We start from the raw sequence: 13,365 nt of genomic DNA, 5'->3' as shown, positions 1-13,365 counted from the left end.
AAAGACAGGAGGGAGGGAGCCTGCCTGACTTCAATGGGGAGGGCGTTCCATAGGCGGGGAGCCACCACTGAAAAGGCCCTGTCTCTCGTCCCCGCCAGCCGCACCTGTGAGGCTGACGGGACCGCGAGCAGGGCCTCATCTGACGATCTTAAGCTTCGAGGTGGGTCGTAGCGGGAGACACGTTCGGACAGATAAGCTGGGCCGGAACCGTTTAGAGCTTTATAGGCTAAAGCCAGCACCTTGAATTGTGCTCGGTAGCTAATTGGCAGCCAGTGGAGCTGGCGTAACAGAGGAGTAGTACGCTCCCTGTACGCCGCCCCAGTTATTAACCTGGCAGCCTCCCGTTGGACTAATTGAAGCTTCCGAACAGTCTTCAAAGGCAGCCCCACGTAGAGTGCGTTGCAGTAGTCTAAACGAGATGTAACAAGGGCGTGTACCACCGTGGCCAAGTCCGGCTTCCCAAGGTACGGTCGCAGCTGGCGCACAAGTTTTAATTGTGCGAAGGCTCCCCTAGCCACCGCTGAGACCTGGGGCTCCAGGCTCAACGATGAGTCCAGGATCACCCCCAGACTGCGCACCTGCGCCTTCAGGGGGAGTGTGACCCCATCCAGCACAGGCTGTAACCCAGTACCCTGTTCAGCCTTCCGACTGACCAGGAGGACCTCTGTCTTGTCTGGATTCAATTTCAATTTGTTGGCCCTCATCCAGTCCGACACAGCGGCCAAGCACCGGTTCAGGACCTGGACAGCCTCCTTAGTGACAGGTGGGAAGGAGTGACAGAGCTGGACATCATCTGCGTACAGATGACACCGGACCCCGAAACTCCTGATGATCTCTCCCAGCGGCTTCATGTAGATGTTAAACAACATGGGAGATAACACAGAGCCCTGCGGGACCCCACAAGTCAACGGTTGTGGGGCCGAGCAGGCATCCCCCAATGACACCATCTGGGACCGACCCTCCAGGAATGAGTGGAGCCACTGCAAAACAGTACCTCCAAGTCCCATTCCCGCGAGGCGTCCCAGAAGGATACCGTGATCGACGGTATCGAAGGCTGCTGAGAGGTCCAGCAGAACCAGCAGGGACACACTCCCCCTGTCCAGTTCCCGGCGTAGATCATCGACTAAGGCGACCAAGGCTGTCTCAGTACCATGCCCCGGCCTAAAGCCAGACTGTGCCGGATCCAGAAAATCAGTGTCAACCAAGAAACCCTGGAGCTGCGAAGCAACCACATGTTCCAAGACCTTGCCCAAATAGGGGAGATTGGAAATAGGCCGAAAGTTTCCGAATTGAGTGGGATCCAATGATGGCTTTTTCAACAGCGGCTTGATCACAGCCATTTTTAGGCTCGCTGGAAACTTGCCCTCCCGAAGGGAGGCATTTACCACCACCTTCACCCACTCGGCCAAACCCCCTCTGGCTTCTCTCACCAGCCAGGATGGGCAGTGGTCTAGGATGCATGTGGTCGGTCTCGCCTCTCCCAGGATCTTGTCCACATCCTCGAGCTCAACCAATTGAAATGAATCCAACAAAACTGGACAAGCAGGTGCACTCGTTACATCCTCAGAGACTGCCGTTAATATGGTGTCAAAGTCGGAACGGATCAGAGCGACTTTGTCCGCAAAGAACCGAGCAAATGCTTCACAGCGGGCTGCCGAGTTATCAGGGCTCCCACCTTGATTGGTGGGAGTTAACAACCCTCTGATGACACTGAACAGCGCCGCCGGACGGTTCTGTGCGGACGCAATGTTGGCCGCAAGGTGGGCTCTCCTTGCAGCTTTGATTGCCGCGGCATATGCCCTAAGATAGGAGCCTAGCCGTGTTCGGTCTGACTCGTTATACCCTGATCGCCACACGCACTCTAGTTCCCTCTTCTTTCGCTTCATCGCTGCCAGCTCCTCAGTAAACCAAGGAGCTGGTTTAGCTCGGTTACTCAAGGGGGGACGCTCCGGAGCAATCGTGTCTATTGCCCTAGTCATCTCTCCATTCCAGAGAGAGACCAGAGCATCAACAGGATCACCTGCCGAGGAGGCGGGAAATTCCCCAAGAGTCGTCAGGAATCCTTCTGGATCCATAAGTCTCCTGGGGCGGACCATTTTAGGTCCACCACCCCTGCAGAGGTTGGGGGGCGCAGTAAGTCTAAACCTGATCAGGTGATGGTCGGTCCATGGCAACGGAGCGATGGTGAGCTCCTCCACACCGCCACCTTCCTCCCATCCCTGACAGAAGACCAAGTCCAGTGTGTGTCCCGCACTGTGGGTGGGGCCTGTTACTAATTGGGACAGCCCCATGGTTGCCATGGCGGCCATGAAGTCCTGAGCTGCACCTGAGAGGTTGGTCTCGGCATGGACATTGAAGTCCCCCAGCACTATGAGCCGCCGGGACTCCAACGCCAGGCCCGAGACCACCTCAGCTAGCTCAGGCAGGGAGACTGTAGTGCAGCGGGGTGGTCGGTACACTAACAGAATCCCTAATCTGTCCCGGTCTCCCACCCTCAGGTGGACACATTCAAACATGGTCGACTGTGGGACGGGGCACCTGGTCAGGGGGATGGAATCCTTATAGACCGCCGCGACCCCACCTCCCCTCCCTCCAGTTCTCGGCTGGTGCTGTACGGAATAACCTGGCGGGCAGAGCTGGGTGAGATTAACTCCTCCCATCTCGTCCAGCCAGGTCTCCGTAATACATGCCAGGTCTACATGCTCATCCAAGATGAGATCTTGGATGAAAGATGTTTTTCCGTTCACTGACCTGGCATTAAACAGCACCACCTTTAACCTGGAGGGACCGCCATCCTGGCTACCCAGATTAGCTATGTCAGGAGACCGTTTTGGAACTATTAATGTCCTACCAAAAACCCTAGGCCGAATTAAATGATTTGGTCTCCCTTTCCCGTATCTCCCCCTCCCAGACACCACCTCTATAGGGGCTCCCCACCCATCAGAACACCCTCCTCCCCTATCACACTGTCCTTTCCCTTTCTCTTCCCCTGGTCCAAACGATGTTATTTGGTTTACTAGTTTTCTGTTATAGATTGGCATCCTTTCACACCCATTCCCTTCCCCCACCCTGCAGTCCCCATAACCCTCCAGCCTCCCCCACCCCCCTCCAACAATACAAAGTGCAAATGCAGTTGTAAAGTGCAGAGGGTGCATGAGCAGCATAGGTATAGGGGTCTGAGCTGACTAAAGTGCAAGGCAGGCAGTGGGGATTATGATGGTGAACTAATTCAATATGGTGCAATATGGTATTATAAGGTGCCAGGGCAGGACCAATTAGAGATGATAGACTTAGTAAACTAGTCAGGGGGACCAGGCTTCACAGTGCATAATAGTTATTATAACAGCATTATCTGTGTGTGTGTGTGTGTGGGGGGGGGGGGTAATTCTATGGAGCACAAAAAGAAAACTACAAAGATGAAGAGACGAAAGAGGAGGGTGGGGAGACCAGAATCTTGGAGGAAAATTACTGGACTTGAAGAACTGATTAAGAGAACTAGACAAAGGGAAGTAAAATACTATTTGAACAAAGGACCTGGATAAAACAGGATCAGTCTAGTTAGGTTAATTGGGCATGTTTATCCCTGGTTGTTTTATTGCTCTACAACTTGTGGGTATATCTGTGGGAGAAAGAGAGGGTCAGATTTTGAACTAGATGTAAGTGGGGGAGAGAAGACATTCTGGTTTTTAATGGAGGCATGGGTCTATCCCTGATTTGGTGAAGTGTAATACTCATATTTGATTGAATGCAAATAGATATATGGTTTAGAAGTGTTTAATTAGCAAAGGGAAGTTAATAAATAAAGAGACAAGATCAAGCACATGAAGGATTTGGGAATAAATGAAAACATCATCATTCTATCCTATCCTTGAGCTCTAATATAGTCTTTGAAAACAGTGACAAAGGTTAAAAACTTTAAAATATATAAATATGCTGTAAAATTTTAGCATATCAGTCCTTTACCTTTTGGAGTGCCTTGATTATGAATTTGGACAGCTTAGGGAAGTTTATATCTAAAGGAAAATTCTCTCATTAAAATATTAAATAAAACTTTTTAAAAAATATTGAAGGTTTTTTTATATTGTGAGTGTATGTTTTACTTGGAAATGTACATGTTTATTGAACTAGTAAGCATTTTTGTATATTCTTTGATGAAGTAAAATATTAGTGGTTAACCGCTACCCCATGGTTTCCTAAATAATCAAACTATGTATTGGTAACACTAGAAAAAATTAATCTCTAACATGGTGACTCCTCACAGATAAAACAAGCTGTTCTGTCAGACCAATTCTTACAATCCTAGTGTCCTTTGCATCTATGAGACTGTTTCAGGCCTGGGGGTAGAAATGCCCTCATTATGAATTCAATAGTTGTTTGCTACTGTAGCTGAGGAGGGTCAATGTGACGTAGTGGATTGGGACTATAATCCTAGAGACTCAAGTTTTGAATCCCTTCTCAGCCATGAGAACCTCCTTGATGACCTTGGGCAAGCCACACTTTCTCAGTCTCAGAGAAAGGCAAATCCCTTTTCAACAAATCTTGCCAAATAAAAGGCTATTGCCTTAGAGTTGCCATGTCAGAAATGACTTGAGGGCACACAACAGCAGCAACAACAAAAGGGTAGGCAGACAACTGTTTTGTAGTGTAGGTTAAAGTCCCAGGAGCTCTTGCACTTTTGCCCCAATGGGAATTTTCTATTTTCATTTGCTAAGCACACAAAAAGCATGAGTAGGTACATGATTCCTTCTTCTTGATGAAGACTGAACTCAGAACATTGGACCCTACTGCAAGGAGCCATTGAAGTCTGCTTTGCCTGTGCATGTGAAATTGCCTTTGCAATGACCTTTTGGTGGTTTGGATTTGGCAGTCTGGAAAATGCCCTCCCTTTTATTAATATGTTTCAAATGCTTTCCCCAGAAGACCTGCAGGAATTTTGCTGGGAGCCTTCTGTAGGTGCTGTACTCCTAAAATAGCAGTTGTGAGCCCTATAAAAGGATTCACAACCTAGTCAGGGATGGATCCTGGAAAAGATAGATAAATATTTTGTGTTGCAAGCCAGAAACCTCCACAATCATACTTGAAAACAGAAGGTGCAGACTCATAATAGGAACACTTGCTGCAGCTGTCTGCCAGAAAATATGCAAGAATACTGGAGGTAAACAAACTCCATGGAGCACAAGCCCAAAACATCATCGTTGCTGCCAGTAGGCCTTCTACTCTGCATAGATCATGAGCAGACATGTATGGAATTGGGCTGTGCTTTGTATACTTGGTAGACAAACATCCAAATGGGTAAGAATCATATCTGGACTCATCCACTTTGCTTTGGCCATGTGTATTCTAACCTCAAATCCGCTTTTTCCCCATACACTCACTCAGTGCTGGAATTATGCTCTGGGGTTTCCCTAGACTGGAATTTAACTCCTGGTTTGAAAAGTTTTCCACATCCCTAGTCTATTAGATCACCCCACCCACATTTACGGGCATTCACAAACAACATCACAAAATTTGGAAAAAGCCATTATTCTTTTCACCAAAGCCTGTTTTGGTTGTAGATGGCAACTAAAACACGTCTTCTCTTTTTATGGGCTTTGACTGTTTTATCTACTAAGCAAAAAAACCAAACAAAAAACCCAGGAAGATTCAAGAGCAGATAATGAAACAGAAAAGGAATGCTATGCTTTCTAGAAGTCAATATTGTTTTGGGTGTTATTCACTTTGGCTCTCTTTTTAGAGATAAAGTGGGATAGAAATACATGATGATGATGATGATCTTTCAAGAACAACTCATGGCAGACTAACTTTATCTCTTTTTTGAGATAAAGCTTGGTAATGCTGTGGATATAGCATACCTTGATTTCAGTAAGGCCTTTGACAAAATTCCACATGATATTCTAAGAAAGAAGCTATTAAAATATGGACCAGACAATGCTACTGTTAGGTGGATTGGAAATTGATTGACTGGTTGAACCCAAAGGGTGCATATGAATGGCTCCTCTTCATCCTGGAGAGAAGTGACCAGTGGGGTGCCACAGGGTTCTGTCTTGGACCCAGTGAGATTCAACATTTTGGGTGATGGAATGGAAGGAATGGTTACAATTTTTTCAGATAATACATTGGGAAACAAAGGAAATACACTAATACAGGATGTGGCTTGAAAACAGTACATGTGAAAGGGATCTAAGCAGTCTCAGTAGACCAGAAGCTGAACATGAGTTAACAGCGTGATGCGGTATCTAAAACTAACAATGTGATCGTAGGCTGCATCAATAGGAGTATAGTGTCTGATCAATGGAAGAACTGTTTAGCAGTGAAATATGCTGCCTTGGGGTGTGGTGGAGTCTCCTTCTCTGGAGGTTTTGAAGCAGAGGCTTGATGGCCATCTGTTGGGAGTAGTTTGCTTGGGTTTTCTTGCATGACTGGGGGTTGGATTAGATGGTATTTGAGGTCTCTTCCAACTGTATGATTTTATGATTCTAGTCTATGAAGATGCATACAATATTAAGGAAGAAAAGATAAAAAAATTATTTTGCCTTTTTGGGTGGCAATATTAGGAGATGTCCATTTGGAAATACCCAGTTTCTTCAAAGCACTCGAGAGATGAGACTATGGAAAAAGGCAGCTAGGAACTAAGTTTGGACTAGCTGAAGAAAACTAAGCACATATATGCCCATGTACACTTACAGATTGTTGATCACATATTTTTTTCAGGAATCCTATAGTATTATTGTAAAAGACCCAACATGGCCATCAAAGGCAAAAGGTGCTGACAAAACAATTCCAGTGAGGATATTGAATGAAGCATCATTTTATACCTATTTCTTGGATATGACTATCTCCAACAATTTCCTATGAAACTTCATATACTAATATTTCTCCTAGCAGCGGCATACTGAAAGTGTTATCATTACATCTCATAAACTGAATCAAATCAAGAGAAACAGACACATCTGCTGTTCACATAGTTCCCAAGCAATATGATATCTCTTATGTCTCATGTCACTTACAGCCACTTTTACCAAATGTGTTGTAAATAAAAACTTGCTTCTATTAGTGAGGTTGCTAATCTAATTACAGCAATTATTTCACCATTCACTTCTGTAAAACCAGAACAATATATACCATCTGACTATTTTCTAGGCACAATAGTATTTAATTACTCTAAGGCAGGGGTTCTCAATCTTTTTCAGCCACTGAGCTCTTTTTGAAGCAAAAGTTTATTGTGGTGCCCCAATAAATGTTTATATATTATATTACATATATATTATACGTTTATTGTAGATAGATAGCATATATATCAGGAGTCTGGGCGGTGAGAAAGGATCTGTGCCCTGGGAGGATGCTGTTGCTGTTGTTTCCAGCAGTTCAAAACTCTAATTTCACTGCATTTCTCAAGAGGACAAAAGAAGAAAAGGTGGGAAGCAGCATGGCACTGCAGAGTCCCTCACTATCACCCACAGGGCCCCAAAGACTCTGCGGAGCACAGTTTGAGAAACCCTGCTCTAAGGGATTTAAAAAAATAAATGACAATTGCCAGCTAACTGGGCATTACTTGGTGGATCATAGTAAAATAGCATGTCTCATTAGAGAGCGCAGTTTCCATTAGGCAGCCAATCTAAACGTATATATCAAGACTATTCTGGCCTCGTTACATCTATTTAAACCCATTGTTGACAATATTATTCCTCAGGTAAATTTAAAGAAATTATAATGACCATTTAGAAGTACTTCTTTCCTTAATCTGCTTAATGAATTTATACAGAAGAAGACACTTTATTATTGCTGTATGCCTTCAAGTAATTTCTGACTTGCATCAAGCCTGAGCATTGTACTATGACTCTGGAGACAAGGGTTCGAATTCCCATTCAGCCATGGGGAAATTCACTTTCTCAGCCTCAGAGGATGGCAAAGGCCCTCTGAACAAATCTTGTCATGAAAGGGATGCAAGAAGTTTGAAATGACTTGAAGGCACACAACAATTAACAAGACAAACTTGTCACAGGGCTTTTTTTGGCAAAAGATTTTCAGTGAGGGTTTGATCTTGCCTTTTCTGAGACTGAGAGAGTTGGATTTGCTTAAGGTCAGCCAGTATTTATATAAGCAAAAATTAATCATGTTGCAAAGATTAATGAACAGAAAATACAAAAGTAGATTAACAGATTCCCACATGTTTTTCTGTAAAAAACAATGTTGTGTAAAAAATACAGTTTTAATTTAGCTGCTTTACTTTAAATATATGAGCAACATATTATACAGAGGTGAAAAATTAAATTTAAGGAAAGAACAACTTTTTTTGGATTTTTTTTTGCAAAACTTTTGCAACTGGATTAGACAGCAAGCTTAGAAATTTATGGTAGGGTATTATTCGAATCTCTCATAAGAAGCACACTTCCACAATAGCATAGGGAATACACAAAAATATACATGAGGCACAGTCAGATTTCTTACCTGTAATGCACTGTTCAGAAAACAGCTATTCTGTCCCGGCTCATTGCTGAGACCTTTACTTGGAGCTATAGATGTTGTATTACGTGGAGTAAACATTCCTTGCACAGTTCCCCGTCCTACAGAAAAATAATTTCTCTTCCAAGACATGCTTCACATTTAGATCTGTAGTATACAGATTGACTTACACCTGCATTTGAGCTTTAAAATCTTCTATTCTTCATGCAAAATGAGAAAAAAATGGACGATACTAAAAAAGAACTTTTCCAGATAGCTCCTTTGCACTTCATGAAGGCATAAGTAGTTCATATTCTTCTTTAAATTCAGTCAGTTGCATTTTCATAAAATCAGAGATAATATAGCAAAACACTTGGTATCTAAAAAGACAGAAGGCAAACTAAAAAGGTCTACAGGTCTTCAAAGGCAAGAGTAGTGCCGAGTCATCTTTTAGTTCCTTTAACAAATACCGTAACTTTAGAGGTCGAAAAGGTTGAAAAAAAGACAAAGGAATGATTAAAGAATCCTGAACATAAATTGGAGTAGAAGTTGTCTCACTGCAGTTCTTTTACTTTCCCATGTAGAACCTGAGTTGTTTCTTCTGCTGTTTTTTCTCTTGCAAGTGGAATGCCTGGCTGTGCTGGAAAGTTTGAGAGAGAGAAAGCGAGAGAAAGAATAATCAAAGGATTGCGTCACTTAATTACTCACTTGGTTTTGTTCTCTACTGCCAAGATCAGTGTTGCCTCACCTCCTACCAGAAATTCAGGAACAGAGTCAAAACAGTGCAAAACAACATCCTTACCACAGTAGAACCATTGTAATCTAGAAGAGTCAACCACAACTGCGTTTATAGACACTTTCAGAAATGAAAACATGGAAACTAGCATAAAAGGAAGCCAAATTTTACGAAATTACTGCAGTTTCTAAAATATCCTATCAGATACTGCAATATTTCTGGCTACACATATCCTACCAGAGTGAATTATTTACAGAGGTCTCATTACAAATGGCAATAGCTGATTCAGATTGCAGATAAAGTGCTGTTATCTTTGCTATTCATATAAGTGATGAGAGGCTGAGCCTTTTTAGAGATTTATTTTATTGGCATTACTTGCTACCTGAAGCCAAGATTGTCTTCTTTTTTAAAAAACAAAAACAAATAGTATTTTCTTTGGAAGAGCTACAAATAAAATTTGATAAAACTAAGAAGAACAACATCTTCTTAAGAAACTAATACATGGGAAAAAGCATTCTCTCCTGTTAGGAAATTACTGATTGATGTAAGAAGAGCAATAGCCAAATCATCACGAAAATGTAATTTGTGATATAAAACTTTGTTTTAAATAGCCTCTTCACATAGCATGTGTTGAAGTCAATTTACTTAGCATTACATACATTTTGTGAATGTTCCTGGGTTGGTCCTGTGTACAGTTTGGAGAGTTCATTTTTAAAATAATTATTTTGTTCTATGTTTGCTCCCAGAAGACAATTTATTAGCATTAATCATACATGTATTTATATTTGAGCAAGTCTGTGTTACTAATTACATTACTTATAGAAAGGTGAAATGCTACTGCTTATACGAAGTAGTAGTGACGAGAGTTCTCTGACATTTACTAGAAAACAAGGACCCTATCACCTCCTGTAATCCAACTCTTTTATTTGGTAAAATGGACACAACAAAACATGATGCTGCATCACTCAGACTCAAACCAAACCAGGAAGCTACGTGGGTGCATGTCCTGCTGGGGCTTGACACTGAATTGATGAAATGATACATTGTATTGTAGAAATGATAATATTTATCAGACGTAGGAAGTACAGGAATATGAATAGCAGCAGACAGAATATTTACAGAATTTCAACTTAAAAATTGGAGAACCAATAGGCAATTAATTAACAAACGTGCAAATTGAGGTTCTTATGTTCTTGATCCAGCCCCAGTTAATGTTTACAAACACTCTTCCCAGTCCCGAAGTCCCAAAACCAAAACCCCCGAACTGATAGCTACAACACATTTGTAAGCTGTTTTGGGACCCTTTTTGGTTCAACTGTAGACTACATTTCTTTTAATAAACTGATTAGCAGAAGAGCAAAATTCTTGGTGTGGATTTTCCCCACCTGGCTTCATGTATGTTTTGCCACAGGTTGTTGCATTAACATCACAAAAGAAATATTATGTCCAAGTTAGACACCAACTTCCCATTACAGTAGAGTCTCACTTATCCAAGACTCGCTTATCCAAGGTTCTGGGTTATCCAATGCATTTTTGTTATCAATGTTTTGAATATATTGTGATATTTTGGTGCTAAATTTGTAAATACAGTAATTACAACATAACATTACTCCGTATTGAACTACTTTTTCTGTCACATTTGTTGTATAACATGATGTTTTGGTGCTTAATTTGTAAAATCATGACCTAATTTGATGTTTAATAGGCTTTTCCTTAATCCCTCCTTATTATCCAAGATATTCGCTTATCCAACGTTATGCCGGCCAATTTAGCTTGGATAAATGAGACTCTACTGTAACACATTACAGGCAATGACAATACTTGTAACTTCACAAATATGCTTTGATCCTATGATTTTTTTTGGCACATAACCCAAAAACTGGGAAAACAATCCTTATTAGTTATACATGCATAAAATTACACCTAACTAAATTGTAGACATGAACATTGAATAAGTATTTGTGAATAAGTATTGAACACAAGTATTGATTAGCATTCATTAATTTAAAAGTATTCATTAATTTAAAATAAATGAATTAAAAAGTGAAATTCAGATAAGCAAAATGCCTTAAAATCAGGATTAATGCTGGAAATTTCTTTTTATAACTGCTATAATTTCAACTGAGCAAGAGTTAAGGGGTTAACATTTATGATTCCTCAAAAAGGTACAACTAGAATACTCCATTTGAGAAAAAGATGTCATTCAAAAGGTTTTGGTCATATACGTTTCGCGTAAAGGCAGTTCCCAAGTTACAAACAATTCATAGTTAAGAACAACAGGAAGTGAAAGAAATCTACCCCCAGGAAGGAAATTTACTCCTGAAAGAGTTATCATGAGGAAAAGGTGTCTTCAATGAAGCTTTATCACCAATCTTTTCCAATTAATACAGGGACAAAAAGTGAGGTGAAATCTTCTGAACAGGGGCACAGACAGCAAAACAAACACTACAACAAACAACTTTTTCCTATGTTGTCCCAAGCTTGCTTGTGTGTGTGTGTGTGTTTGGCTGGAGTTACATTTAAAAATGTACCTGTTCCAACTTACACACAAATTCAACTTATAAACAACTTATAAAAAAGCTATCTTGTTCGCAACTTGGGGATTGCCTGTATTAGTTGATATGAAAAGTGACGTATGAAAAGGGAATAGCCACACTCCACAGATCCCGATGAGGTAAATCCGTTTCTCCTCTACTTGCCAAAGACATCTTCTGCAGACTCCACTGCTATCATCCCTCAAAGTGTTCACCAATTGCATTACTTGGGTCAGTGCCACCCATGCAGTAACACATGGTGCCACTTCCATGGATCTCCTGTCACACCAGACAATACCACAATATTGTAGCTAAAATACCAAATTTGGCCAATGCTGCAACTATTAAAAAAGAACCCAGCAGCAATGAACACAACAGTATGCACTTTTAGCGCGTTTGGATGAAACCACATAATTTGTAGTGTCATTCTAATGGGACACTAATGATAGCTCAGACCAGAGCACCTGCACACTAAAAGGTTCAAAAAAATCAGCACAGGATTTTAGTCTTGTACAGATATTGACAAAGAACATGTAAGACATACAGTGTTAAGTTCACTTTATTACGGTCAATGACCAGTTTGACATACAGTGTTTTTGTGGTTATATCTAATTGCTGGGTAATATATATATACCATATATACTGGTGAACATTTTTTTCTGCAGTATTCCAGCATATACCATGATTTTAGTGTCGCCTCTCTGATGATGTCACCCAGTGTGTTTCACACCTCCTGGATGCCATTGGAATTCACCAATGTTTCTAAAGAGAAGAAAACATTCTAATATGTAGAGATCTCTAAGGCAATTCATGTGAAGCAGTCAATCTCATGAGAATGGTCACACGGTGCCAGAAACTACTCAGAACCAAAGTTAGAGGCAATTTAAATCTGAAAAGCATCAGCACAGTACAATAGCTATTCTGTTCTCCAGTGGAGGAGCCACACTGGAACAACTTATTAAGATTCTGCAACAAACACAACAAGATAATGCTTACAGACAAAGCTGCGGTGAAAAGAAATCATGACTGAAAGCGGGGCATTCTTTTGAATTGTAGATCTGCAGAGTGCTCTGTGACCTAAAAATTATTTCAAGGCTTCTTCCAGGTTTAAAAAGTTGAGAAAGTCTTCCATAAATGGAATATGAGCTCTGACTGCTTTGCTGTAGTGTCAATAGTTGGTTGTGATCTAGACCTACTTCAACACACTCCTTTTCCCTTCTTCAATCAAGCACACCTTCAATCAACTGAGTAGCTCACTTAGAGTCTTGGAACATATGGAAAATTCACAGAGAAGTCCTGCTATTAGGAAATCTTATTCTGCACGGCTCAAGACAAGAGAAGGAACGTTTGCTCCCAGAAAGAAAAACTTCCAATGTCTGACTTTTTCAGTTCCAGTTACTTATAGTAAACGAAGTAAAAAGTAAATCTTTTCACATGGTTAAGGTACTGCACTATATTTCTCTTTGCACTATATGAAATATATAGGAAAAGAATCATTATTTCTTTTAAGAGTTGATTTGGATCTTTTATAAGGGTATGGGTTAAGACCTACTGTAGTGTATAAATGTGTTTTCTTTTATACCTCACTCCAAACAAACTTTTTGGGGGAGTTCATCATGCATCTTATGTGAAGTGTGAATGTAACACGTTTCT

The 13,365-nt window shown here is 41.3% G+C and overlaps 1 protein-coding gene across 10 annotated transcripts in view; it reads right to left on the bottom strand.

Moving 5' to 3' along the window:
• The window catches only part of usp54 (ubiquitin specific peptidase 54), a 107,405-nt gene that overhangs the window by 46,490 nt on the left and 47,550 nt on the right, over window positions 1–13,365 (bottom strand). For all 10 annotated transcript variants that reach the window (XM_062975886.1, XM_062975887.1, XM_062975882.1 and 7 more), the window contains exon 2: window positions 8,449–9,082. In XM_062975886.1, the coding sequence (XP_062831956.1) occupies window positions 8,449–8,595 (147 nt within the window). In that variant the 5' untranslated portion in view covers window positions 8,596–9,082. The remainder of the gene's footprint in view (window positions 1–8,448; window positions 9,083–13,365) is intronic.

This window comes from Anolis carolinensis, chromosome 3 (genome assembly GCF_035594765.1).
Source record: "Anolis carolinensis isolate JA03-04 chromosome 3, rAnoCar3.1.pri, whole genome shotgun sequence".
Lineage (NCBI taxonomy): Eukaryota > Metazoa > Chordata > Lepidosauria > Squamata > Dactyloidae > Anolis > Anolis carolinensis.
The sequence above is the reverse complement of the archived record's forward strand: the minus strand, read 5'-3'. Positions and strand labels throughout refer to the sequence as shown.